General features: G+C 39.5%; 1 protein-coding gene across 1 annotated transcript in view; it reads right to left on the bottom strand.

The window, feature by feature from the left end:
• Window positions 1-25,740, bottom strand: part of MEGF10 (multiple EGF like domains 10) — a 110,823-nt gene that overhangs the window by 64,665 nt on the left and 20,418 nt on the right. Inside the window, exon 4 of the mRNA XM_077291435.1 lies at window positions 14,330-14,422. Coding sequence (XP_077147550.1) covers window positions 14,330-14,422 — 93 coding nt within the window. The remainder of the gene's footprint in view (window positions 1-14,329; window positions 14,423-25,740) is intronic.

Below are 25,740 nucleotides of genomic sequence, written 5' to 3'. Positions count from 1 at the left end.
GTGCAGCTTTCCAAACAATTCTCCGATAGCAGCTATTGTGGGTGAACTGTAATACTGGGTGGTATGTTCATATGTTTCCTGTAATATTTGGACATGCCAGGTCCAGAAAAGCAGGAGCTGTCGATGCTCCATGGCTCCTAGCTCTAGCTCATAAAAGGGAATATTGAGCAAATTAATTTGCTCCTCAGACCATGTGGGGTCTTCATAACAGAACAGACCCCAATCAGAGGACAATAAAACATTCCTTATCTATTAACTCCTCCAATATTTATGGACACAACTGTTTATCACTCATATAATGGCAATTCTGCTTCACGTCACCTGTCTTGTCTATGGCATTTTTCTGTGCTGTGTTGTGCATAAATATGTGATTCTTCAGAATTTCTTTCAGTCTATGCCTGATGAAGAGATCTGAGTAGTCTCGAGAGCTTGCAATTTGTTACCATCTTTTCAGTTAGCCATTAAAAGGTATCAACTACTGAGGACTCTCAATTCTAAATATTTTACAAGTAATAAAAGCAGGCAGGGACTCGGAAAAATCAAGTGTTGATTATAAAGAACAATACTTTATGGTCACAAAAAGTAAGTAATGGAAAATGCTGGTATTTAATCAAGAACAGTTACTTTTGACCATATATGAATACAATCAATACAGATTACTATGGAAAAGCACAAATATTGAAAACAGACACTGAAAAGTATGGCGGTGTGTGCCATAGAAATTACCAGCAAATATAGCACAATAAATAATCAGCTTTACAATAGAGATATATATATATATATATAATTACTAACAATAAAGTGCAAGTGCAGGTAATAAAATTGCAGCTAATAGTATGTTAATCAGTACAATGTTCAACAAAATTCTTCACATAGGATGTAAGGCCATAAGTGTAGGTATTATCATAATAGGGGTCACACCCCTAGTAAAAGCAGTGGCGAAACGTGCGTCGGAGCAGGCGGCAGGCGAGCACTCCTTTTCTGTTACTATGGGTAATCAGTAATTATCTTCTTCCTTTACATATTGTTTACCCCTATTATGATGATAACTACACTAATGGCCTTACATCCTATTAAAGACTTTTGTTGAACATTGTACTGATTAACACAGTCCCCGCTTGTCCTTTATGACTTGTGTCACTTATGCAAACCTCTTTTTTATTTTGATATGTTTTTATTTGCATTGAGATGTATTCTTAATAAATTGTTCTAAATATATAGTACAATTACTGATCAACATTTACAAGGATTTTTTTGAATGAAATCATAAAGGTCACAATCATTTTCTCATCTCCTTTAAATGTCTCAGCATGTGTATCCTGTAGGACAGTGCAGTGGAGGATACATTGACGCTCATAATGTTGTAAATCAAGTCACCATTCATGTCGATAATTGCTGTGATCTGTAAGTAGTACTTTTGGGAGCAGGAGGGAAATGTGAGCACAACACATAAAAGACTAGGGGAAAAGTTCCAAAATGAGTATTTGGCAGACTGACTCTTTTTCAGGTGTGGTCTAATTATAACACTGTACATAATTAATATATTTTACATCATTTCGATACAAAATCTGGAAGAAGCCTTCTCTTACTTCTCTAAAAGACCTGTTTGCTGCCAAGGACAGGTGATGAAAGATTGACACAAAGTACTAATAATAATAATATGAGGCCTTTCTTTGATGAATATCGTCTACATGGCTATTATAAATGTTATATTTGCCCTACATTTTTGTGCACCTTTGTATATCAGCATGCAACTTTATCTTACAAATCCAAGTGAAACTGAAAAATAAAAAAAACAACTGGTTTACCGGAACACAATGTACCAGGTCTCCTTAATTCCTCTGCTTTTTGCTGCTTTATAACTAAACCAACAAAATCGCCAAATCAATGTTAGAGCCTTTAAAGTCGATGAATAGTATTTTCCTACGTGATCCTGATCATGTCTGATGGATGGCTTGATAGAGTAGCTCCAAGGGATGAGTTCAACACGTCTGCTATCTTGTCAGGTTACATGGAGGGCTCTATTGTGTTTGCTCAATAAATCTTTATTGGACTAATTTACTGCACATGCATGTCAATGGGTGTATACGTCAGTGTTAGCATATTACAAGGAAAGCCTTGTTATTCACCCATGGTTCCGTTACAAGGATACGGTTTTGTCACATTTTAGAGCTGAATACAGCTTTCAGCATTATATACCACAGTGATAGAGAAAATGCCGGCTTCAGAGGAACTGAAAAAAAGATGGATTATGTTGAGGAATTTCGGTTGTGATATCGGTACCAATTCCAGTTAACAAAACTAATTTCAGAAGGAAAATCCTCAATGGACAGACGAATCCATGGCTAAAATGAACAACCAATCTGCAGCATTATTTTTATGTGACATGCGGAGTTAACATTAGCATTCCATATTCTATTCATGGCCCTGTTCCTTATCAGTTAAGAAGTAGTGATGAGTAAACATCCTTGGATAAAGTGTTATCCGACCATGCCCGGGTGCTAACCGAGTGTCTTCAGCGTGCTTGCGTGCTTCAAAAATATGTTCGAGTCCCCGTTCCTGCATATCTCACAGCTGTTCGACAGCCGCAACACATGCATGGATTGCCTAACACATTTTAGGCAACCTATACAAGTGTTGCCGCTGTTGAACCGCCGCGTCGCACATGAGCATGCTCAGATAAGCGCGTTCACTCATCACTATTAAGAAGATGTCCCCACGATATATAGGACCATAACTATTGTTTTTGCCCCTAAAAAGTGACTTGTTATCACTAGGCATTGGAAAAACCCACACATTCAAGAAAATGCTTAGATTAAAGAGTAACCATCATGTTACTTTATTTTGTATAAATCAATAGTACACATTAAAATGAGAAACTTTGGAAAATATCTTATGAAAGAAATCTACACCAGGACTGATCAATCATTTTCAAAATTCTCAGTTCCTGCGTAAAATCTATATTCAGAGAATAAAGACTTTCCCATTACTGAGATAGGAGATAGCGGTTGGTGCTGATAAGATTCTATGTACACGGGAGAGAGAAGGAGGAGCTAGTGGCAAAGCTCCTCCCCCTTCTCCCGTCTATATGGAATCTTATAAAAACTAATTGACATCTCTTTTCTCAGTGATGTAACAATCTGTCTTCACAGAATACAGATTTTACCTGTGAATTGAGAATTTTGAGAATGAACGTTCAGTCCTTGAAGATATGATCAGATATATTACAAAGTTTCTTATTTTCATGTGTACTATTGATTTATAAATCATGTACCGTAACTCTTCTGTGTATTCTGCTTTTCTTTGTATTACATGAAAAATGTAATAAAACATTGGAATAAAAAAGTTTAATAAAAAATGTTATCTGATATTATAAGAATGATGGGGCTATAACAATATTATGGACACATGGACATAGATCATATTATCGATGCAACAGAGGAACCAAAGAAGCCTTGGAATTGCAGTGTTTGAGAGATGAAGGATTTAGTGGGTAAATATTGGCAACTTTTCGGAGTTTTTTTTTTACACTTTTTATAAGGGATTTTTTTACAATATCATTCCATAGGTTAGGTAGGGTCAGCTTCTTGATCACACTGGCTAATTATTAATATCTAATATATAAAGCTGAATGTGTGTGTGTGTGTGTGTGTATGTCCGGGATTGGCATCTGCACTGTCGCAGCTACAGCCACAAAATTTTGCACAGTCACATGTCTGGACCCTGAGAGCGTCATAGGCTATGTTGTGAGGCAAAATTTTAACCCCGCGCGTTCCAATTCACCAAACAATTTTGCCCCTATCTACATAATGGGGAAAAAGTGAAAGGAAAAGTGTTGGAGGCAAATTGACAGCTGCCAGATGTGAACAAGGGCGACTTAAAGAGTGAGAGCGATGGCGCCAAAGAGTATATACCGTACAGTTGCTAAGGTGGGGCCCCGACATGGGATACTCACCACACACGGGGATATGAACACACACACAAAATGCGCCACACACTACCACGTGCTTGAACACATATACCACCCTCAGCACACATTTCACCACACATACACCAACCTCGCCACATAAAAGTCGAAACACAAAAGTCGCCGCTCAAAACTCGCCACATGCAAAACTAGGCTCACGCAAAACTCGCCACACGTGCAAAACTCACCTCATGGAAAACTCGCCACACGCAAAACTTGCACACGCGGAAAAATTGCCACATGCACAAAAGTTGCAACACATGCAAAAGTTGCCTCACACAAAACTTGCACATACTCAAAACGCACCACACATAAAACTCGCCATGCGCAAAACTCGCCATGCGCAAAACTTGCTGCACACAACTTGCTACACTAACCTGTCACATGCAACTCGACACAAACAGTTGCTACACGCATGTCGCCACACAAAACTCATCTCACAAAAGTCGCTACATGCATGTCGCCACATGCAACTCAACACACACAACTTGACACATGAAACTCACCCTAAAACACACACAAGTCTGGTATTATCCTTCAAAAATAAAAATCTGATTAATAAGCAAACTACAAGAGCAACAAATGTACCATATAGGAAATACGGCAGCTGTCAGTCACATGACCTGTCTATTATGTGTATGTGTGAGCTAATATATACTGCCAGGGGGGAGGGCTTCCTGTTGGCTGGGGATTTATCAGGCTGCCAATTTAGCTTACAAATACTGAGGTAAAAATACTGACCAAATAACGTGTGAACAAGGTCTAATACAGGAGGAGATGACACACTGATATATACTATATACATTAGGAGATGACATACAGGTACAGTATATACTATTTACAGGGGAGATGACACACAGGTATATACTATATACAGGAAAGATGACACACAGATATATACTATATACAGGAGAGATGACACACAGGTACATACTATATACAGGGGAGATGACACACAGGTATATACTATATACAGGAGGAGATGACATACAGGTATATACTATATACAGGAGGAGATGACGCACAGATATATACTATATACAGGGGAGATGACACACATGTATATACTATATACAGGGGAGATGACACACAGGTATATACCATATACAGGAGGAGATGACATACAGGTATATACTATATACAGGAGATGACACACACATATATACTATATACAGGGAAGATGACACACAGGTATATACTATATAAAGGATGAGATGACACACTGGTATATACTATATACAGGGGAGATGACATACAGGTACATACTATATACAGGGGAGCTGACACAGGTATATACTATATACAGGGGAGATGACACACAGGTATATACTATATACAGGGGAGATGACACACAGGTATATACTATATACAGGAGGAGATGACACACAGGTATATACTATATACAGGAGGAGATGACATACAGGTACATACTATATACAGGGGAGATGACACACAGGTATATACTATATACAGGAGGAGATGACACACTGGTATATACTATATACAGGGGAGATGACACACAGGTATATACTATATACAGGAGGAGATGACACACAGGTATATACTATATACAGGAGGAGATGACACACAGGTATATACTATATACAGGGGAGATGACACAGGTATATACTATATACAAAAGGAGATAACATACAGGTATATACTATATACAGGAGGAGATAACATACAGTTATATACTATATACAGGAGGAGATGACACATACATATATACTATATACAGGGGAGATGACAAACAGGTATATACTATATACAGGAGGAGATGACACACTGGTATATACCATATACAGGGGAGATGACATACAGGTACATACTATATACAGGGGAGATGACACACAGGTATCTATATATATAATTGTCTAAGGGTTTTTCCGTCTGTCTGTCTGTCCCGTTTATTCATTCTCTGATTGGTCGAGGCCGCCCGGGCCTCGACCAATCAGCGACGAGCATAGCATGGCGACGATGATGTCATAATGGAAATCCCGCCTCTCTGATTGGTCGAGGCCGCCAGGCCTCGACCAATCAGCGACGGGCACAGTATCGACGTAGATGTCATAATGGTTGCCATGGCGACCATGATGTCATAAAGGTTGCCTCGACCAATCAGCGATGGGCACAGTCTGCCGCGAATTCTGGAATCATCATTGTCCATATACTACGGGGACATGCATATTCTAGAATACCTGATGCATTAGAATCGGGCCACAGTCTAGTATAATATATACAGGAGGAGATGACATACAGGTACATACTATATACAGGGGAGATGACACACAGGTATATACTATATACAGGGGAGATGACACACAGGTATATACTATATACAGGGGAGATGACACACAGGTATACACTATATACAGGAGGAGATGATGCACAGGTATATACTATATACAGGAGGAGATGACATACAGGTACATACTATATATAGGAGGAGATGACATACAGGTACATACTATATACAGGGGAGATGACACAGATATATACTATATACAGAAGGAGATGACACACAGGTATATACTATATACAGGGGAGATGACACACGTATATACTATATACAGGAGGAGATGACACACAGATATATACTATATACAGGAGGAGATGACACACTGGTACATACCATATACAGGGGAGATGACATACAGGTACATACTATATACAGGGGAGATGACACACAGGTATATACTATATACAGGGGAGATGACACTGGTATATACTATATACAGGGGAGATAACACACAGGTATACACTATATACAGGAGGAGATGACACACAGGTATATACTATATACAGGAGGAGATGACATACAGGTACATACTATATATAGGAGGAGATGACATACAGGTACATACTATATACAGGGGAGATGACACACAGATATATACTATATACAGGAGGAGATGACACACAGGTATATTCTTTATACAGCGGAGATGACAAACGTATATACTATATACAGGAGGAGATGACACACAGATATATACTATATACAGGAGCAGATGACACACAGGTATATACTATATACAGGAAGAGATGACACACAGGTATATACTGTATACAGGAGAAGATGACACACAGGTATATACTATATACAGGAGATGACTTACAGGTATATACTATATACAGGAGGAGATGACACACATATATACTATATACAGGAGGAGATGACATACAGGTATATCTATATATATAATTGTCTAAGGGTTTTTCTGTCTGTCTGTCTGTCTGTCTGTCCTGGAAATCCCGCGTCTCTGATTGGTCGAGGCCGCCTGGGCCTCGACCAATCAGCGACGGGCACAGTATCGATGTAGATGTCATAATGGTTGCCATGGCGACCATGATGTCATAAAGGTTGCCTCGACCAATCAGCAACGGGCACAGTCTGCCGCGAATTCTGGAATCATCATTGTCCATATATTACGGGGACATGCATATTCTAGAATACCCGATGCGTTAGAATCGGGCCACAATCTAGTACTATATAAAAGAGGAGATGACACATAGGTATATAGAGGAGGAGATGACATACAGGTATGTACTATATACAGGAGGAGATGACACAGGTATATACTGTATACAGGAGGAGATGACACACTGGTATATACTATATACAGGAGGAGATGACACACAGGTATATACTATATACAGGGGAGATGACACACAGGTATATACTATATACAGGAGGAGATAACATACAGGTATATACTATATACAGGAGGAGATGACATACAGGTACATACTATATACAGGGGAGATGACACACAGGTATATACTATATACAGGGGAGATGACACACAGGTATATACTATATACAGGGGAGATGACACACAGGTATACACTATATACAGGAGGAGATGATACACAGGTATATACTATATACAGGAGGAGATGACATACAGGTACTTACTATATATAGGAGGAGATGACATACAGGTACATACTATATACAGGGGAGATGACACAGATATATACTATATACAGAAGGAGATGACACACAGGTATATACTATATACAGGGGAGATGACACACGTATATACTATATACAGGAGGAGATGACACACAGATATATACTATATACAGGAGGAGATGACACACTGGTACATACCATATACAGGGGAGATGACATACAGGTACATACTATATACAGGGGAGATGGCACACAGGTATATACTATATACAGGGGAGATGACACTGGTATATACTATATACAGGGGAGATAACACACAGGTATACACTATATACAGGAGGAGATGACACACAGGTATATACTATATACAGGAGGAGATGACATACAGGTACATACTATATATAGGAGGAGATGACATACAGGTACATACTATATACAGGGGAGATGACACACAGATATATACTATATACAGGAGGAGATGACACACAGGTATATTCTTTATACAGCGGAGATGACAAACGTATATACTATATACAGGAGGAGATGACACACAGATATATACTATATACAGGAGCAGATGACACACAGGTATATACTATATACAGGAAGAGATGACACACAGGTATATACTATATACAGGAGGAGATGACATACAGGTACATACTATATACAGGAGGAGATGACACACAGGTATATACTGTATACAGGAGAAGATGACACACAGGTATATACTATATACAGGAGATGACTTACAGGTATATACTATATACAGGAGGAGATGACACACATATATACTATATACAGGAGGAGATGACATACAGGTATATCTATATATATAATTGTCTAAGGGTTTTTCTGTCTGTCTGTCTGTCTGTCTGTCCTGGAAATCCTGCGTCTCTGATTGGTCGAGGCCGCCCGGGCCTCGACCAATCAGCGACGGGCACAGTATCGATGTCATAATGGTTGCCATGGCGACCATGATGTCATAAAGGTTGCCTCGACCAATCAGCAACGGGCACAGTCTGCCGCGAATTCTGGAATCATCATTGTCCATATATTACGGGGACATGCATATTCTAGAATACCCGATGCGTTAGAATCGGGCCACAATCTAGTACTATATAAAAGAGGAGATGACACATAGGTATATAGAGGAGATGACATACAGGTATGTACTATATACAGGAGGAGATGACACAGGTATATACTGTATACAGGAGGAGATGACACACTGGTATATACTATATACAGGGGAGATGACACACAGGTATATACTATATACAGGGGAGATGACACAGGTATATACTATATACAGGAGATGACACACAGGTATATACTATATACAGGAGATGACATACAGGTACATACTATATACAGGAGGAGATGACATACAGGTACATACTATACATACTATATACAGGGGAGATGCCACACAGATATATACTATATACAGGAGGAGATGACACACAGGTATATACTATATACAGGAGGAGATGACACACAGGTATATACTATATACAGGGGAGATGACATACGTATATACTATATACAGGAGGAGATGACACACAGATATATACTATATACAGGAGCAGATGACACACAGGTATATACTATATACAGGAGGAGATGACACACAGGTATATACTATATACAGGAGGAGATGACATACAGGTACATACTATATACAGGAGCAGATGACACACAGGTATATACTATATACAGGAGGAGATGACTTACAGGTATATACTGTTTACAGGAGGAGATGACACACGTATATACTATATACAGGAGGATATGACATACAGGTATATGCTATATAAAAGAGGAGATGACACATAGGTATATAGAGGAGGAGATGACATACAGCAGGTATATACTATATACAGGGGAGATGAAATACAGGTATATACTATATACAGGAGATGATATACAGGTATATACTATATATAGGAGGAGATGACATACAGGTATATAGTATATACAGAAGAGATAACATACAGGTATGTACTATATACAGGAGGAGATGACACATAGGTATATACAATATACAGGAGGAGATGACATACAGCAGGTATATACTATTTACAGGGGAGATGACATACAGGTATATACTATATACAGGAGATGACATATAGGTGTATACTATATGTAATGGAGATGACAAACATATATATATACTGAGGGGAAAATTTGGTGTCAGGTGAAAATGAGGGGTGTGAGGTGAAAATGAAAAAGTGTGAGTGCAAAATGAGAGGAGTGAGGGAAAATAGTGGATTGATAGGAAAATGACAGATGTGAGGTCGAAATGACAAGTGTTAGGGGGGAATGAGAGGAGTGAGGGGGAAAATAAGTGGAGTGAGGGGGAAAATGACAGATGTAAGGGAGAAAATAAGATGTGAGGGGGAAAATGAGAGGCGTGATGGGAAAATAAGAGAAGTGAGGTGCTATAACTAACCACAGATATTTACTATGCCCAGGCAACGCCGGGCTCTTCAACTAGTATATATATATAACTGATATTCACACTACACAGACAATGAAATCTACATAAGCTGACATGGATTTTATAGGCCGCTGTATGGTCTGGGCTTTATCACTGTAATATAACACCTACTTCTATGAGACATTCCAGACAAGTCCACAGAAGTGGAGCGTTAACACGGTAAACCCAAATTAGGAGCCTCCTTTGTCTAGTGGCTAGTCATGTTACTGCCGCATAACATGGAGAGATTTAGAAAAACCCAGTCAATGAAACAAGATCTGAATTTGTATGTCTGTGTGACCACTGGAATCTTTCCAAACCAATGTCTGACAGTCTGATTCAGCGCCCTGTGAGGAGTTTGCTCCTTTCTTTATAATCCTCTTCTGAATGACAAGATGTCAATGCAGGACGCAGTCTGGAATGCAGACACATTATGGAGGTGCCACTGAGTCCCCATGGCTCCGACCAATTTCTTTATATGACGTCTGAATATGCTCCTACTAAGTATATTCATGATATACGCCTCCTGATTCAAATTAACTTGACTTTATACATTATTAAATAGATCTCTTAGACCTGATAAGGCTGTTGTTGTTACTTTGAAAATCCTTGGCTGAATGGCTATGTGATCCACCATTATAACGATTTTATGAGTCCAGCTGCAGCATTAAATAGCTCATAAGACCGTGTGCATTCCGTCTCAGTCCACCCGGCCCAACTGACAGCTTCATCTTGTACTGAGCAGTGTGAGATTGCAGCAGTGAGGAGGAACACTTATGAGCTCTCAATCTGGCTATGTGTGTGTGGAGATAAAGTTACATTTTCAGAAAGCATTATATAGCCACTCTTGCATGTGGTTTCAAAGTAAATGCAGCATTCGAAGTACTAAATTTGATGAAAAATCTAGTTTTAGAAAAAGGCAAGTTACATTGTCAAGAAGGGCCACAAACAAGTTCCTATCATCTTATTTAACATAATATTACTTTACAAGCATTTTCAGAAATGTCTTATATTTAATATAAAAAATAATGCTGTAATATTTTTGTGCATATTAAATTATATGACAAATTATATGACAATTGTCTAAGTACTTGCCCAATGTAAAGTGCATACACAGTATCTTGATATACAGTGTTCTTGACGGGTATAGGCTAATGCAAAAGTAAAACTTAAAGGGGTTGTCCACATTTGACACAGAACTCTGCAGTCACTCTACATGACTGCAAGCTTGTGACTACTCACAGTGCGCACGCAGCAGGTGCTTGGTTTCGCTGAATACCAGTGAATTGAGTGGGGTTGTGCACATCTAGTCGGAATGTGGCTAGAAGTATGTACTGCGGATGAAATAAGTATTGAACACGTCACCAGTTTTCTAAGTAAATATATTTCTAAATAAATATTTTCCTATTGGATTCAGGTCAGGTGATTGTCTAGGCCATTCTAGCAGTTTTATTTTATTTCTCTGAAACCAATTGAGAGTCTCCTTGTGTTTGGGATTAATCCACCTTCGTTTCATCTTCATCATCCTGGTAGATGGCAGCAGATTTTCTTCAAGAATGTCTCGGTACATTCTTCCTTCGATCATATGAAGTTTGCTAGTACCATATCCTGAAATACAGCCCCACACCATGATGTTCCTACCTCAAAACTGTTGGTATGGTGTTTAGGGGTGATATGCAGTGCCTTTTGGCCTCCACACATGCGTTCAATTTTGGTGTCATGTGACCAGACTATATTTTCCCATTATTTCACTGGCTTGACTAAATGTTGTGAGCAAACTTTAAGTGAGATTGAACATGCTTTTTGTTCAGCAATGGAGTCTTGCGTGGTGAGCATGCATATAGGCCTTGGAGGTTGAGTGTTTTAATTATTGCTTTCTTTGAAACAATTGTATATGCCAATTCCAGTAGTTCCTGGAGTTTTTTCTGTAGTTCTCCACAAGTGTCCCTTGGCATTAGGACAAATTTGCAAATAATTCTTTTCACTCCTCTGTCTAAATTTTTGCGGGAAGCACCTAGTTCTGACCGGTTTATGGTGAAATGATGTTCTTTCTACTTCTGGATTATTGCCCCAACAGTGCTGACTGGAACCTTCAGTAGTTTAGAAACTCTTCTGTAACCAATGCCAGCAGTATGTTTTGCAACAATAAGGTTGCAAAGGTCTTGAGACAGCTAACTGGTTTTACCTATCATGAGATGTTTCTTGTGTGGCACCCAAGTCATGATTTTCCATAGCTTTTTGCACATCTCTTTCTTCATGTGTTCAATACTTTTTCCCTGTGTCATTTCTCATTGTTACACATAACTTAATTTATAGATATCTATGGTTTGATTTCTCTGCCTGTGTGTATTGGATGGGTTGTTAAGCACTCTGAGCACATTGAAAATTCACAAGTCTGCAGTGACAGAGTGACTGCAGACCTTTGTGCCACACCTGGACAACCCCTTTTAGCTGGCTACAGGCATACAGCAAATTATGGGGTCTTGTATCAATAACCATCACATCTACGGTACCAGAAGACTCAGACATGATCAACTGAAATTAAATGTTAGGAAAATGTAAATGTTATTATGAAATATCAATTCCATGTGCATAATAATTAATTAGATTTTACATTCACAAACAAATTAAGACAGTCAGTATTTTTATCAATGTCATCACTAAATATATACAGTACATATCTATACACTATGAGAAAAAACTACTTATAAGAGATTACGTAACAAATGTGGCAGATATTACTAGCACCACCTAATAATTAGAATTCAATAAAGTAATCCCAAAAGCTCAGCACCACACACCAAGATAAGTAATAGGTAATAGCCAAATTACACACCACAGAATGTGTCAGTGTACACATACATAAATAATAAGGTACAAAATACATTGTATAATAATAACACAACAAGCCTCATGTTAAGAAGACAGCCCTCTTAGGCCTCCCATTCACACACTTTGTTTCAATGATTTAAAATGTACCGTATGTAAAAAGAAAAACGAGATTCAACTCTCCAACCTTTTTGGACCCATCATCTGCCAATGGGGAAGAGGTGGTGGTCCCACATTAAGGGAGCAGAGTATCAGGCAGGCATTTATTTTGGTAGAGGATAACTGAGTGTTTTTTCTGCACTGCTGGTGGAGTCCCACAGGAAGGATCCAGGACACACAGACATGCGGTTTTATTATCAACACGTTTCAAAGGTTGTGACTGTATCCTGACAAAGGAGTTCTAAAACTTCAAAACGCGTCGATAATAAAACCATATGTCTTCTACCTCTGTGTGTCCTGGATCCTTAATGCGGGACTCTACCAGCAGCACAGAAAAAAACACTCAATTTTAGTCTACAAAATGCTCTTGGTTTTGTGACCGGCGGTTCTGAAGCAGATGTTCTACTAAAACTGTTGTCAGCTACAGACCCCATCAGGTGAGCAAGTACTCCCCACTAATATACCTGTTGCTATTGGATAAGACGCTATTGCTCTTTTTTTGCTCCCCAGCTCCAGTAGGCAGACGTTTATGAGTATTTCTTTACACTTACACATTTGTCATACCTCCTGGAGTTAGGACTCACAGTATTGGAGTCTAACAAGTACAAAAAGAAAAACTCTCACAACTCACAGTATATTTCCAGCACTGAATGACTGGTGCTAAAATACAAGTCCCTACTCGAGTGGCAATTTTACTAGATATTAGAACAGACACCAACTTAGTTATAAACTTACAATTGCTCTTTTCACTTGTATCTAGAACTATTCAAAGTTTCTTGATAAATCAGATTATTACGTCCCCCAAAAATGATTTTTGAGGTCACACTTAACCTATAATCGGGATATTATCTAAAGAAAGTATATATTAAAATGTCTAGAAATGTAGGAGATCATTACTACTGTGAACACAATATCCCCAGAGACAAGAGCAGAAACATCCGGAGACAGACAACGGCAGCTGTGCACTTACCACTGGAGCAGTTGGGTCCTCCCCATCCCGGCTCACACTGACAGGTGTTGGGAGCGATGCAGCGGCCGTGAACACATTTATCAGCGCAGTGAGCTGTCACACATCAAAAGAAAGAGAAGAGTAAACCGAACAGCACCAAATGGTCTATAGCAGATCTGGACTGAATCATATTTATTCAGCTTTACTAATTTGTTCAAAATATATAGTGTTTCTTTACTTCCAATATTTAATCTTTATGTATATTTTGAAATATATTATTTCCAAGAAACAGGAATTAAAAACCAGATGACGACGTACTGTATAAATTACAGTTAAATAGGGGGAAAATTATCCAGGCCCCTGATCATCATTTTTAAAAAAAAAAAATCTTTTTATTAAATGTTTAATGGGGAAATAATGTACAACTATTACAAGATTAGAATAAAATATAAACACTATTTATTTTTAATGTTTATTCCCCCCTCCCAATCACCTCCCTACCCCATGTGTGTCTCAATCAAATTGTGAATGCCATCAGCTCAACAACTCAGTGATCTGCTGATAAAGTAATGAGTGTTCACCCATTAAATATCTCAGTCTAGTACCAATTTGTGACTTCAAGCTTAGATACCAACCTTTTCTTAATTCTCAAGGAAAGAGGGGTAACCAAATTTCCAAGAAACATTTAGGTATGTGCACACGTTGCGGATTTTGCTGCGGATCCGCAGCGGTTTTGATGCTGCGGATTCTCAGCTGTTTTCCATGAGTGTACAGTACCATGTAAACCTATGGAAAACAAAATCTGCAGTGCACGTGCTGCGGAAAAAAACGCGCGGAAACGTAGTGTTGTTTATTCCGCAGCATGTTCATTCTTTGTGCAGATTCCGCAGCGGTTTACACCTGACCCATAATAGGAATCCGCAGGTGTAAAACCACATGTGAAATCCGCACAAAAAATGCAAAAACCACGGTAAATCCGCGGTAATTCCGCAGGTAATCCGCAGTGCGGTTTACCTGCGGATTTATCAAAATCAGTCCGGACAAATCCACACACCAATCCGCAGCGTGTGCACGTAGCCTTAGTAAGTTTTTCTGTATCTGCTAATGTATTTAATCATTTCATATTATTTAACGTTTTGTATATCTTTTCATACATCCCGAATGCCCCCATATGATTAAAACTATCCAAATTGTATAGACCAGATTTTGTACAAGTATATGTTTCATTTTGAAGAATCATTAGGGCCATATCTCGATTGGTAATGACTGATATACATATATATATATATATATATATATATATATATATATATATATTTATATATATACAGTACAGACCAAAAGCTTGGACACACTTTCTCATTTAAAGATTTTTCTGTATTTTCATGACTATGAAAATTGTACATTCACACTGAAGGCATCAAAACTATGAATTAACACATGTGGAATTATATACTTAACAAAAAAGTGTGAAACAACTGAAATTATGTCTTATATTCCAGGTTCTTCAAAGTAGCCACCTTTTGCTTTGATGACTGCTTTGCACACTCTTGGCATTCTCTTGATGAGCTTCAAGAGGTAGTCACCGGAAATGGTTTTCACTTCACAGGTGTGCCCTGTCAAGTTTAGTAAGTGGGATTTCTTGCCTTATAAATGGGGTTGGGACCATCAGTTGTGTTGTGCAGAAGTCTGGTGGATACACAGCTGATAGTCCTACTGGATAGACTGTTAGAATTTGTATTATGGCAAGAAAAAGGCAGCTAGTTAAAGAAAAACGAGTGGCCATCATTACTTTAAAATAAATGAAGGTCAGTCAGTCCGAAAAATTGGGAAAACTTTGAAAGTGTCCCCGCGTGCAGTGGCAAAAACCATCAAGCGCTACAAAGAAACTGGCTCACATGAGGACCGCCCCAGGAAAGGAAGACCAAGAGTCACCTCTGCTTCTGAGGATAAGTTTATCCGAGTCACCAGCCTCAGAAATCGCAGGTTAACAGCAACTCAGATTAGAGACCAGGTCAATGCCACACAGAGTTCTAGCAGCAGACACATCTCTACAATAACTGTTAAGAGGAGACTTTGTGCAGCAGGTGGTGTTGAGCGATACCTTCCGATATTTGAAAGTATCGGTATCGGATTGGATTGGCCGATATCCAAAAAATATCGGATATCACCGATACCGATACAAGTCAATGGGACACTAATATCGGAAGTGATCCTGGATGGTTCCCAGGGTCTGAAGGAGAGGAAACTCTCCTTCAGGCCCTGGGATCCATATTCATGTAAAAAATAAAGAATAAAAATAAAAAATATGGATATACTCACCCTCGGACGAGCCCTGGCTGTCACCGCTGCAAGCGTCTGCCTCCGTTCCTAAGAATGCAGAGTGAAGGACCTTCGATGACGTCGCGGCTTGTGATTGGTCGCGTGACCGCTCATGTGACCGCTCACGCGACCAATCACAAGCCGCAACGTCATCACAGGTCCTACACTCACTGCATTCTTAGGAACGGAGGCTGCCGGTTGCACCGCTGAGGTCCAGGGTCTGTCGGAGGGGTGAGTATATCCATATATTTATTTATTTTTATTCTTTATTTTTTACATGAATATGGATCCCAGGGCCTGAAGGAGAGTCTCCTCTCCTCCAGACCCTGGGAACCATACGCACCGCACACGCCTGGGAACTTATAGGAACTTCCGATTCCGATTTCCGATATCACAAAAATATCGGAACTCGGTATCGGAATTCCGATACAGCGAATATCGGCCGATACCCGATATTTGCAGTATCGGAATGCTCAACACTAGCAGCAGGCCTTCATGGTAATATAGCTGCTAGGAAACCACTGCTCAGGACAGGCAATAAGCAGAAGAGACTTGTTTGGGCTAAAGAACACAAGGAATGGACATTAGACCAGTGGAAATCTGTGCTTTGGTCTGATGAGTTCAAATTTGAGATCTTTGGTTCCAACCACTGTGTCTTTGAGCGACGCAGAAAAGGTGAATAGATGGACTATACCTGCCTGGTTCCCACCGTGAAGCATGGAGGAGGGGGTGTGATGGTGTGGGGGTGCTTTGCTGGTGACATTGTTGGGGATTTATTCAAAATTGAAGGCATACTGAACCAGCATGGCTACCACAGCATCTTGCAGCGGCATGCTATTCCATCCGGTTTGCGTTTAGTTGGACCATCATTATTTTTCAACAGGACAATGACCCCATTGGAAGGAGAGTGATGGGGTGCTACGCCAGATGACCTGGCCTCCACAGTCACCAGACCTGAACCCAATCGAGATGGTTTGGGGTGAGCTGGACCGCAGAGTGAAGGCAAAAGGGGCCAACAAGTGCTAAGCATCTCTGGGAACTCCTTCAAGATTGTTGGAAGACCATTCCCGGTGACTACCTCTTGAAGCTCATCAAGAGAATGCCATGAGTGTGCAAAGCAGTCATCAAAGCAAAAGGTGGCTACTTTGAAGAACCTAGAATATAAGACATAATTTCAGTTGTTTCACACTTTTTTGTTAAGTATATAATTCCACATGTGTTAATTCATAGTTTTGATGCCTTCAGTGTGAATGTACAATTTTCATAGTCATGAAAATACAGAAAAATCTTTAACCCCTTAAGCCCTGAGGGTGGTTTGCACGTTAATGACCGGACCAATTTTTACAATTCTGACCACTGTCCCTTTATGAGGTTATAACTCTGGAACGCTTCAACAGATCTTATCGATTCTGACATTGTTTTCTCGTGACATATTGTACTTCATGATAGTGGTAAAATTTCTTCGATATAACTTGCGTTTATTTGTGAAAAAAATGGAAATTTGGCAAAAATTTTGAAAATGTCGCAATTTCCCAAATATGAATTTTTATGCCCTTAAATCACAGAGATATGTCATGCAAAATACTTAATAAGTAACATTTCCCACATGTCTACTTTACATCAGCACAATTTTGGAACCACATTTTTTTTTGTTAGGGAGTTATAAGGGTTAAAAGTTGACCAGAAATTTCTCATTGTTACAACACCATTTTTTTTTTAGGGACCACATCTCATTTGAAGTCATTTTGAGGGGTCTATATGATAGAAAATACCCAAGTGTGACACCATTCTAAAAACTGCACCCCTCAAGGTGCTCAAAACCACATTCAAGAAGTTTATTAACCCTTCAGGTGTTTCACAGGAATTTTTGGAATGTTTAAATAAAAATAAACATTTAACTTTTTTTCACACAAAATTTATTTCAGCTCCAATTTGTTTTATTTTACCAACGGTAACAGGAGAAAATGGACCCCAAAAGTTGTTGTACAATTTGTTCCGAGTACGCTGATACCCCATATGTGGGGGTAAACCACTGTTTGGGCTCATGGCAGAGCTCGGAAGGAAAGGAGCGCCATTTTACTTTTCAATGCAAAATTGACTGGAATTGAGATGGGACGCCATGTTGCGTTTGGAGAGCCCCTGATGTGCCTAAACATTGAAACCCCCCACAAGTGACACCATTTTGGAAAGAAGACCCCCTAAGGAACTTATCTAGATGTGTGGTGAGCACTTTGACCCACCAAGTGCTGCACAGAAGTTTATAATGCAGAGCCGTAAAAATAAAAAATCATATTTTTTCACAAAAATTATTTTTCGCCCCCAATTTTTTATTTTCCCAAGGGTAAGAGAAGAAATTGGACGCCAAAAATTGTTGTGCAATTTGTCCTGAGTACGCTGATACCCCATATGTGGGTGTAAAGCACTGTTTGGGCGCATGGCAGAGCTCGAAAGGGAACGAGCGCCATTTGACTTTTCAATGCAAAATTGACTGGAATTGAGATGGGACGCCATGTTGCGTTTGGAGAGCCCCTGATGTGTGTAAACATTGAAACCCCCCACAAGTGACACCATTTTGGAAAGTAGACCCCTTAACGAACTTATCTAGATGTGTCGTGAGCACTTTGACCCAACAAATGCTTCACAGAAGTTTATAATGCAGAGCCGTAAAAATAAAAAATCATATTTTTTCACAAAAATTATCTTTTCGCCCCCAATTTTTTATTTTCCCAAGGGTAAGAAAAGAAATTGGACCCCAAAAGTTGTTGTGCAATTTGTTCTGAGTACGCTGATACCCCATATGTGGGGGTAAACGACTGTTTGGGCGCATGGCAGAGCTCGGAAGGGAAGGAGCGCCATTTGACTTTTCAATGCAAAATTGACTGGAATTGAGATGGGACACCATGTCGCATTTGGAGAGCCCCTGATGTGCCTAAACATTAAAACCCCCCACAAGTGACACCATTTTGGAAAGTAGACCCCCTAAGGAACTTATCTAGATGTGTTGTGAGAACTTTGAACCCCCAACTGTTTCACTACAGTTTATAATGCAGAGCCGTGAAAATAAAATTATTTTTTTTTTCAGAAAAATGATTTTTTAGTCCCCAGTTTTGTATTTTCACAAGGGTAACAGGATAAATTTGACCCCAAAAGTTGTTGTCCAATTTGCCCTGAGTACGCTGATACCCCATATGTGGGGGGGAACCACTGTTTGGGCGCATGGCAGAGCTCGGAAGGGAAGGAGCGCCATTTGGAATGCAGACTTAGATGGTCTGCAGGCGTCACGTTGCATTTGCAGAGCCCCTGATGTACCCAAACAGTACAAACCTCCCACAAGTGACCCCTTATTGGAAACTAGACCTCCCAAGGAACTTATCTAGATGTGTTGTGAGAACTTTGAACCCCCAAGTGTTTCACTACAGTTTACAACGCAGTGCCGTGAAAAAAAAAAATCCTTTTTTTCCCACAAAAATGATTTTTAGCCCCCCAAATCTTTATTTTCCCAAGGATAACAAGAGAACTTGGACCCCAAAAATTGTTGTCCAATTTGTCCCAAGTACGCTGATACCCCACATGTTGGGGTAAACCCCTGTTTGGGTGCACGGGAGAGTTCGGAAGGGAAGGTGCACTGTTTTACTTTTTCAATGCAGAATTGGCTGGAATTGAGATTGGACACCATGTCGTGTTTGGAGAGCCCCTGATGTGCCTGAACAGTGGAAACTCCCCAATTCTACCTGAAACCCTAATCCAAACACACCCCTAACCCTAATCCCAATGGTAACCCTAACCACACCCCTAACTCTGACACACCCCTAACTTTAGCCCCAACCCTAACCCTAACTTTATCCCCAACCCTAACCGTAACTTTAGCTCCAACCCTAGCCCCAACCTTAACCCTAGCCCTAACCCTAGCCCTAACCCTAGCCCTAACCCTAGCCCTAACCCTAATGGGAAAATGGAAATAAATACCGTACATTTTTTAAATTTTATTATTTTTCCCTAAGGGGGTGATGAAGGGGGGTTTCTTTTACTTTTATAGCGTTTTTTATAGCGGATTTTTATGATTGGCAGCTGTCACACTAAAAGACGCTTTTTATAGCAAAAAAGTTTTTGCATCTCCACATTTTGAGACCTATAATTTTTCCATATTTTGGTCCACAGAGTCATGTGAGATCTTGTTTTTTGCGGGTCGAGTTGTTGTTTTTATTGGTAACATTTTCGGACACGTGACAGTGTTTGTTCGCTTTTTATTCCGATTTTTGTGAGGCAGAATTACCAAAAACCAGCTATTCATGAATTTCTTTTGGGGGAGGCGTTTATACCGTTCCACGTTTGGTAAAATTGATAAAGCAGTTTTATTCTTCGGGTCAGTACGATTACAGCGATATCTCATTTATATCATTTTTTTATGTTTTGGCGCTTTTATACGATAAAAAACTATTTTATAGAAAAAATAATTATTTTGGCATCGCTTTATTCTGAGGACTATAACTTTTTTATTTTTTTTGCTTATGATGCTGTATGGAGGCTCGTTTTTTGCGGAACAAGATGGCGTTTTCAGCGGTACCATGGTTATTTATATTCGTCTTTTTGATCGCGTGTTATTCCACTTTTTGTTCGGCAGTATGATAATAAAGCGTTGTTTTTTGCCTCGTTTTTTCTTTTTTTCTTACGGTGTTCACTGAAGGGGTTAACTAGTGGGACAGTTTTATAGGTTGGGTCGTTAAGGACGCGGCGATACTAAATATGTGTACTTTTATTTTTTTGTCTTTTTTGTTTAGATAAAGAAATGTATTTATGGGAATAATATATATATTTTTTCTCTTTATTTAGGAATTATTATTTTTTTTTTACACATGTGGAATTTTTTTTTTTAACTTTTTTACTTTGTCCCAGGGGGGCACATCACAGATCGCTGATCTGACAGTTTGCACAGCACTCTGTCAGATCAGCGATCTGACTTACAGCGCTGCAGGCTTACCAGCGCCTGCTCTGGACCCGGAAGTAGTCCCTGCAGGACCCGGATGCAGCCCCGCGGCCATTTTGGATCCGGGGCCTGCAGGGATACGAGGTAAGAGACGCTCAGAGCAACGCAATCACATCGTGTTGCTCCGAGGGTCTCAGGGAAGCACGCAGGGAGCCCCCTCCCTGCGTGATGCTTCCCTATACCGCCGGAACACTGCGATCATGTTTGATCGCAGTGTGCCGGGGGTTAATGTGCCGGGGGCGGTCCGTGACCACTCCTGGCACATAGTGCCGGATGTCAGCTGTGATAGTCAGCTGACACCCAGCCGCAATCGGCCGCGCTCCTCCCGTGAGCGCGGCCGATCGCATACGACGTACTATCTCAACGGGATAGTACGTCATATGGGATTAAGGGGTTAAATGAGAAGGTGTGTCCAAACTTTTGGTCTGTACTGTATATATATATATATATATATATATATATATATATATATATATATATATACTCACACACTTTTTTGTGTTCTTAAGGGGAATCTTCCATCATTTTTGCCACCCCATCTGAGAACAGCATAATGTAGGGGCAGAGACCCTGATTCCAAAGATGTGTCACTTACTGAACTGGTTGTTGCTAATGATAAAAATCTGTGTTTGTTGCAGATCTGCCAGCTCTCTGATTGATGAGCTCTGTATAACCCCGCCCACACAACTAATATGCAGATTTATTAATATATACTTTATATGCTTTAGTAAGCAGCCCAGTAAGTGACACATCATTAGAATCAGGGTCTCTGTATCTACATTATGCTGCTTTTCGAGTAGGTGGCAAAAACCTGTTGAGATTCCCTTAAAGTAGTTTCAGAATTTTTGTTAGGTAGATTTAAAGGACATTTTTGTGGTACTGAAGACATGTCATCCCAAGAAATGGGTGATTTAATCAGTTTATATAAAGAACTGATTAATGAAATCTGAACTCTAGATCTCTTAAGAAATAAATTTAAATTGACCTTAAAAACTTTTGTTTCCAGATTACATAAAGTATTTGATAAAAATGAAACCACTGGCTTGTAAAAATGAAAATTGTCACCCGCTTCAAGTCAATTCAAATGAGAAAATAGAGTAATTCTGGTCTGCCAAATGAAAAATGAAGTGTCAAACCTGATCTGATATAGGATGAATATAACAAGTGGACATCCTTCAAAAAAAATATGGCTTTCCCATAAATGATTGATACAAGGAGATTTGACTTGGTCATCACTTTTTAAACCTTTCTTTTTATTTGAAAAGTAAAGAAACTAAAAATCAAATATAGGTAAAAACAGTCACGTACGCACAAAACCCGCCTGTGCACAATATATTTTGTATCGATAACACTAGATGGAGTCAGTTTCTCTGCATCTCATCGTATTCCACATAACAGCATTGCAGTGATCTTGAAAGGAAATGTGGAAACACTACATAAGGTATAGTACTACATACAGTAGATTGTGAGTGTAATTCCGATAATATTATTACTGATATAAGGCGCGGGGTTCTTATCTTTAACTGACTATTCATTGATTAGCTTGTTATAAACTAAGACCACCCCCCCCCCCCCACTCCGGGGCAGAAAAGAGAGTCTGTGACAAGCATGAAGTGGGCAGGGACTGACACCAGCTGTTCCCAAACCTTTGGAATTTGGCAGGACGTGTTTTATGTACAGAGACTGCTTGTTCCTATGGTATAATAGAATACAGTAAGTTTTTACACATTGCATGTTCGGAGTCTCCTATCCATCGATCACAGTTCAATAGGTTTTTTTGCCATGCATAATGAAGGAATCAAAGATTTCCAACTGCTCAAAGCCATGGCGGGAGGTCTAGAGGACTTGTGTTGGATGATGTGCAAGTATATCGTGGATACTAACTCACGAAGGCCTTAAGACTTGATGATCTCAATAAAGATGAAATGTGAAGTTTAAGAAGCACTCCATCAACATTGTACTATATAGCACTGTGTACTTACAATTGCTCATTTTGCCTTTCTACCCAGTTCATTCTTCTCATTTCCATTAGGTCTATGACATTATGTGATTAAACACAGACTAGCTGCAGCCTTCTAAGCTCTGTGTAGAAACACGAGGCCAATTTTCCCTACATGAGTCATCATTAGACCTATAATTCTACATTACTGCAAAGTGACTGGCACGGAGGAGAAGCGAAGCAGCTGGGTCAGGAAATGAAGACGGACATGACTCGTGCAGGGAAAAAGACTTCCTGTTTCTACACAGAGCTTAGAAGGATTCAGCTAGTCAGTTTTTAATCGCGTGGTGTGATAGACCTGATAGAAAACAGAAGAATTAGCTGGGTAGAAACGCAAAATGAGCAATTGTAAGGACACAGTGCTATATAATGTGATGACTGCAATATACTAAGAGGATAAAAACTTTGATGGGAGGAGGAGGAGGAGCGCTTCGTTAAGGGTTCCGAAACTGAGATAAAAAAATGCTAAATTAAAAATATTTGTGGAAATGGGATAAATCTGGAATGTGGCTTGTTCTTGGTTGAAGGACAGCAGAATAGTTTTTTTCAAGAATGCAAAAATGTTGTTTGGAGTAATTTCTCCCAATTCCTGCCAGTATTAGCAATCCAAGCAATCATTACTGGTGATGTAGTTGTTAATATCCCAGTGCCTGGCACTTTCATCATATAAGTGGCTGAGAGGTGTCAGTTGCACCCAGAACCTAGTGATAAAAGAGGCCTAAAGATCCCTCCCTACACTACATGAGGAGACGCCAGTATCAGAGATGTCTTGTAAGGTAGAAGGACCATTACCAATGCTGCCTTGTGGCCCAGGAGCTGTCATCTCTCTGTAACTGAGCAGACTATACAGCAGATCCTCCAATATGTTTGCTCCAAATGTCTTCAAGATGCCATAAATCCGACCTTCACCAGTCATGAAGTCATGGTATATCCTGGCGACATGCTATCACTTTATAAACTATCAATAATCCTTTGATGTTCTCAGGTTGTGTAGATTAAGCTAAATTTGCTACCTCTCCAAATCTATTGTACACTATCTTAGGCGAATAAACGCTTTGTAACTTCCTCCTCTCTGTCTTCGGCTTAGTAATTAGGGGCGTAATACGGCATGAAGCGTTATGTTTGAGCAGCTGCTTATACAATAATATTAGCAATGCCAAGTCCAAATTGGGGAAACTTTTACTGGGAAGTCTCTGAAATTGGAGCTGAAAAATGTGATCCTTATAATAGAAGGAGTAGGAGTTTGTAGCCTTCCTCGAGCTCCATAGGGTTAATCCTGAACTCAATACCGTTCTTCCCCCGCACTGTGAGTTGGCCTATTATTTCAGTTTGGCTTACTTAATTGGCACACTGCCATCCGGAGTTACCAACTGAAGGGAACGCTTGGGCGCAGCAGCTGGCAGGAGACCCGATGGTGGTATTTATGTAGTATTATGTTGGTGCCAGATGTAGCGGAGGAGCGTCTATTGTTACATATTCTGAGATTAATCCAGGTAATTAAAATGGGGACTACATTTGAAATATGTTTAAATCATAAAAGCAAACAGGTTGGCTTACCAATATTTTCTATTTTTCCAAATCTACAGAGGACTTGTAAGATAGAGAACATGAGATGCTGAACCCTCCTGCCAGGTCTCCTTACACCATCCTCCCAACTTCTCTGCAACGAAACTGCAGAACATATGTAGAGCTACTTTTCTCAGACACCAGCTTTCTTCCTACACAATATCCTGTTCAGAAATTACTTGAGGATAGATTAAGTTTGCTACTTGTTAAAGTAAAAAACTATATGAACTCCTTCACTCACTGGCATTTTTTGATTTTAAATTTCTTTTGCAATTCCATTTTTAATCTTCCCTTTTTCGAGAAGTCGTAATATTTGTAGCCAACATAACTATATGAGGACTTGTGTTTTTTTAGGCAGGACAAATTGTAGTTGTGAATGCCAATATTCATTTTACCATGAACTGTGAGAAATATTTTAAATCCCGTAAAATGAAAAAAAAAAATGCAATTCAGCCATTGTTTTTTGTTGTTGTTTTTTTTGGTATTTTTTTTTAAGTTGTTCATTTTGAGTTAAAAATAACCTGGAAACATGATTCTCCATGTCACTAACATTACTGTGTT

Source organism: Ranitomeya variabilis, chromosome 1 (assembly GCF_051348905.1).
Source record: "Ranitomeya variabilis isolate aRanVar5 chromosome 1, aRanVar5.hap1, whole genome shotgun sequence".
Classification (NCBI taxonomy): domain Eukaryota; kingdom Metazoa; phylum Chordata; class Amphibia; order Anura; family Dendrobatidae; genus Ranitomeya; species Ranitomeya variabilis.
The sequence above is the reverse complement of the archived record's forward strand: the minus strand, read 5'-3'. Positions and strand labels throughout refer to the sequence as shown.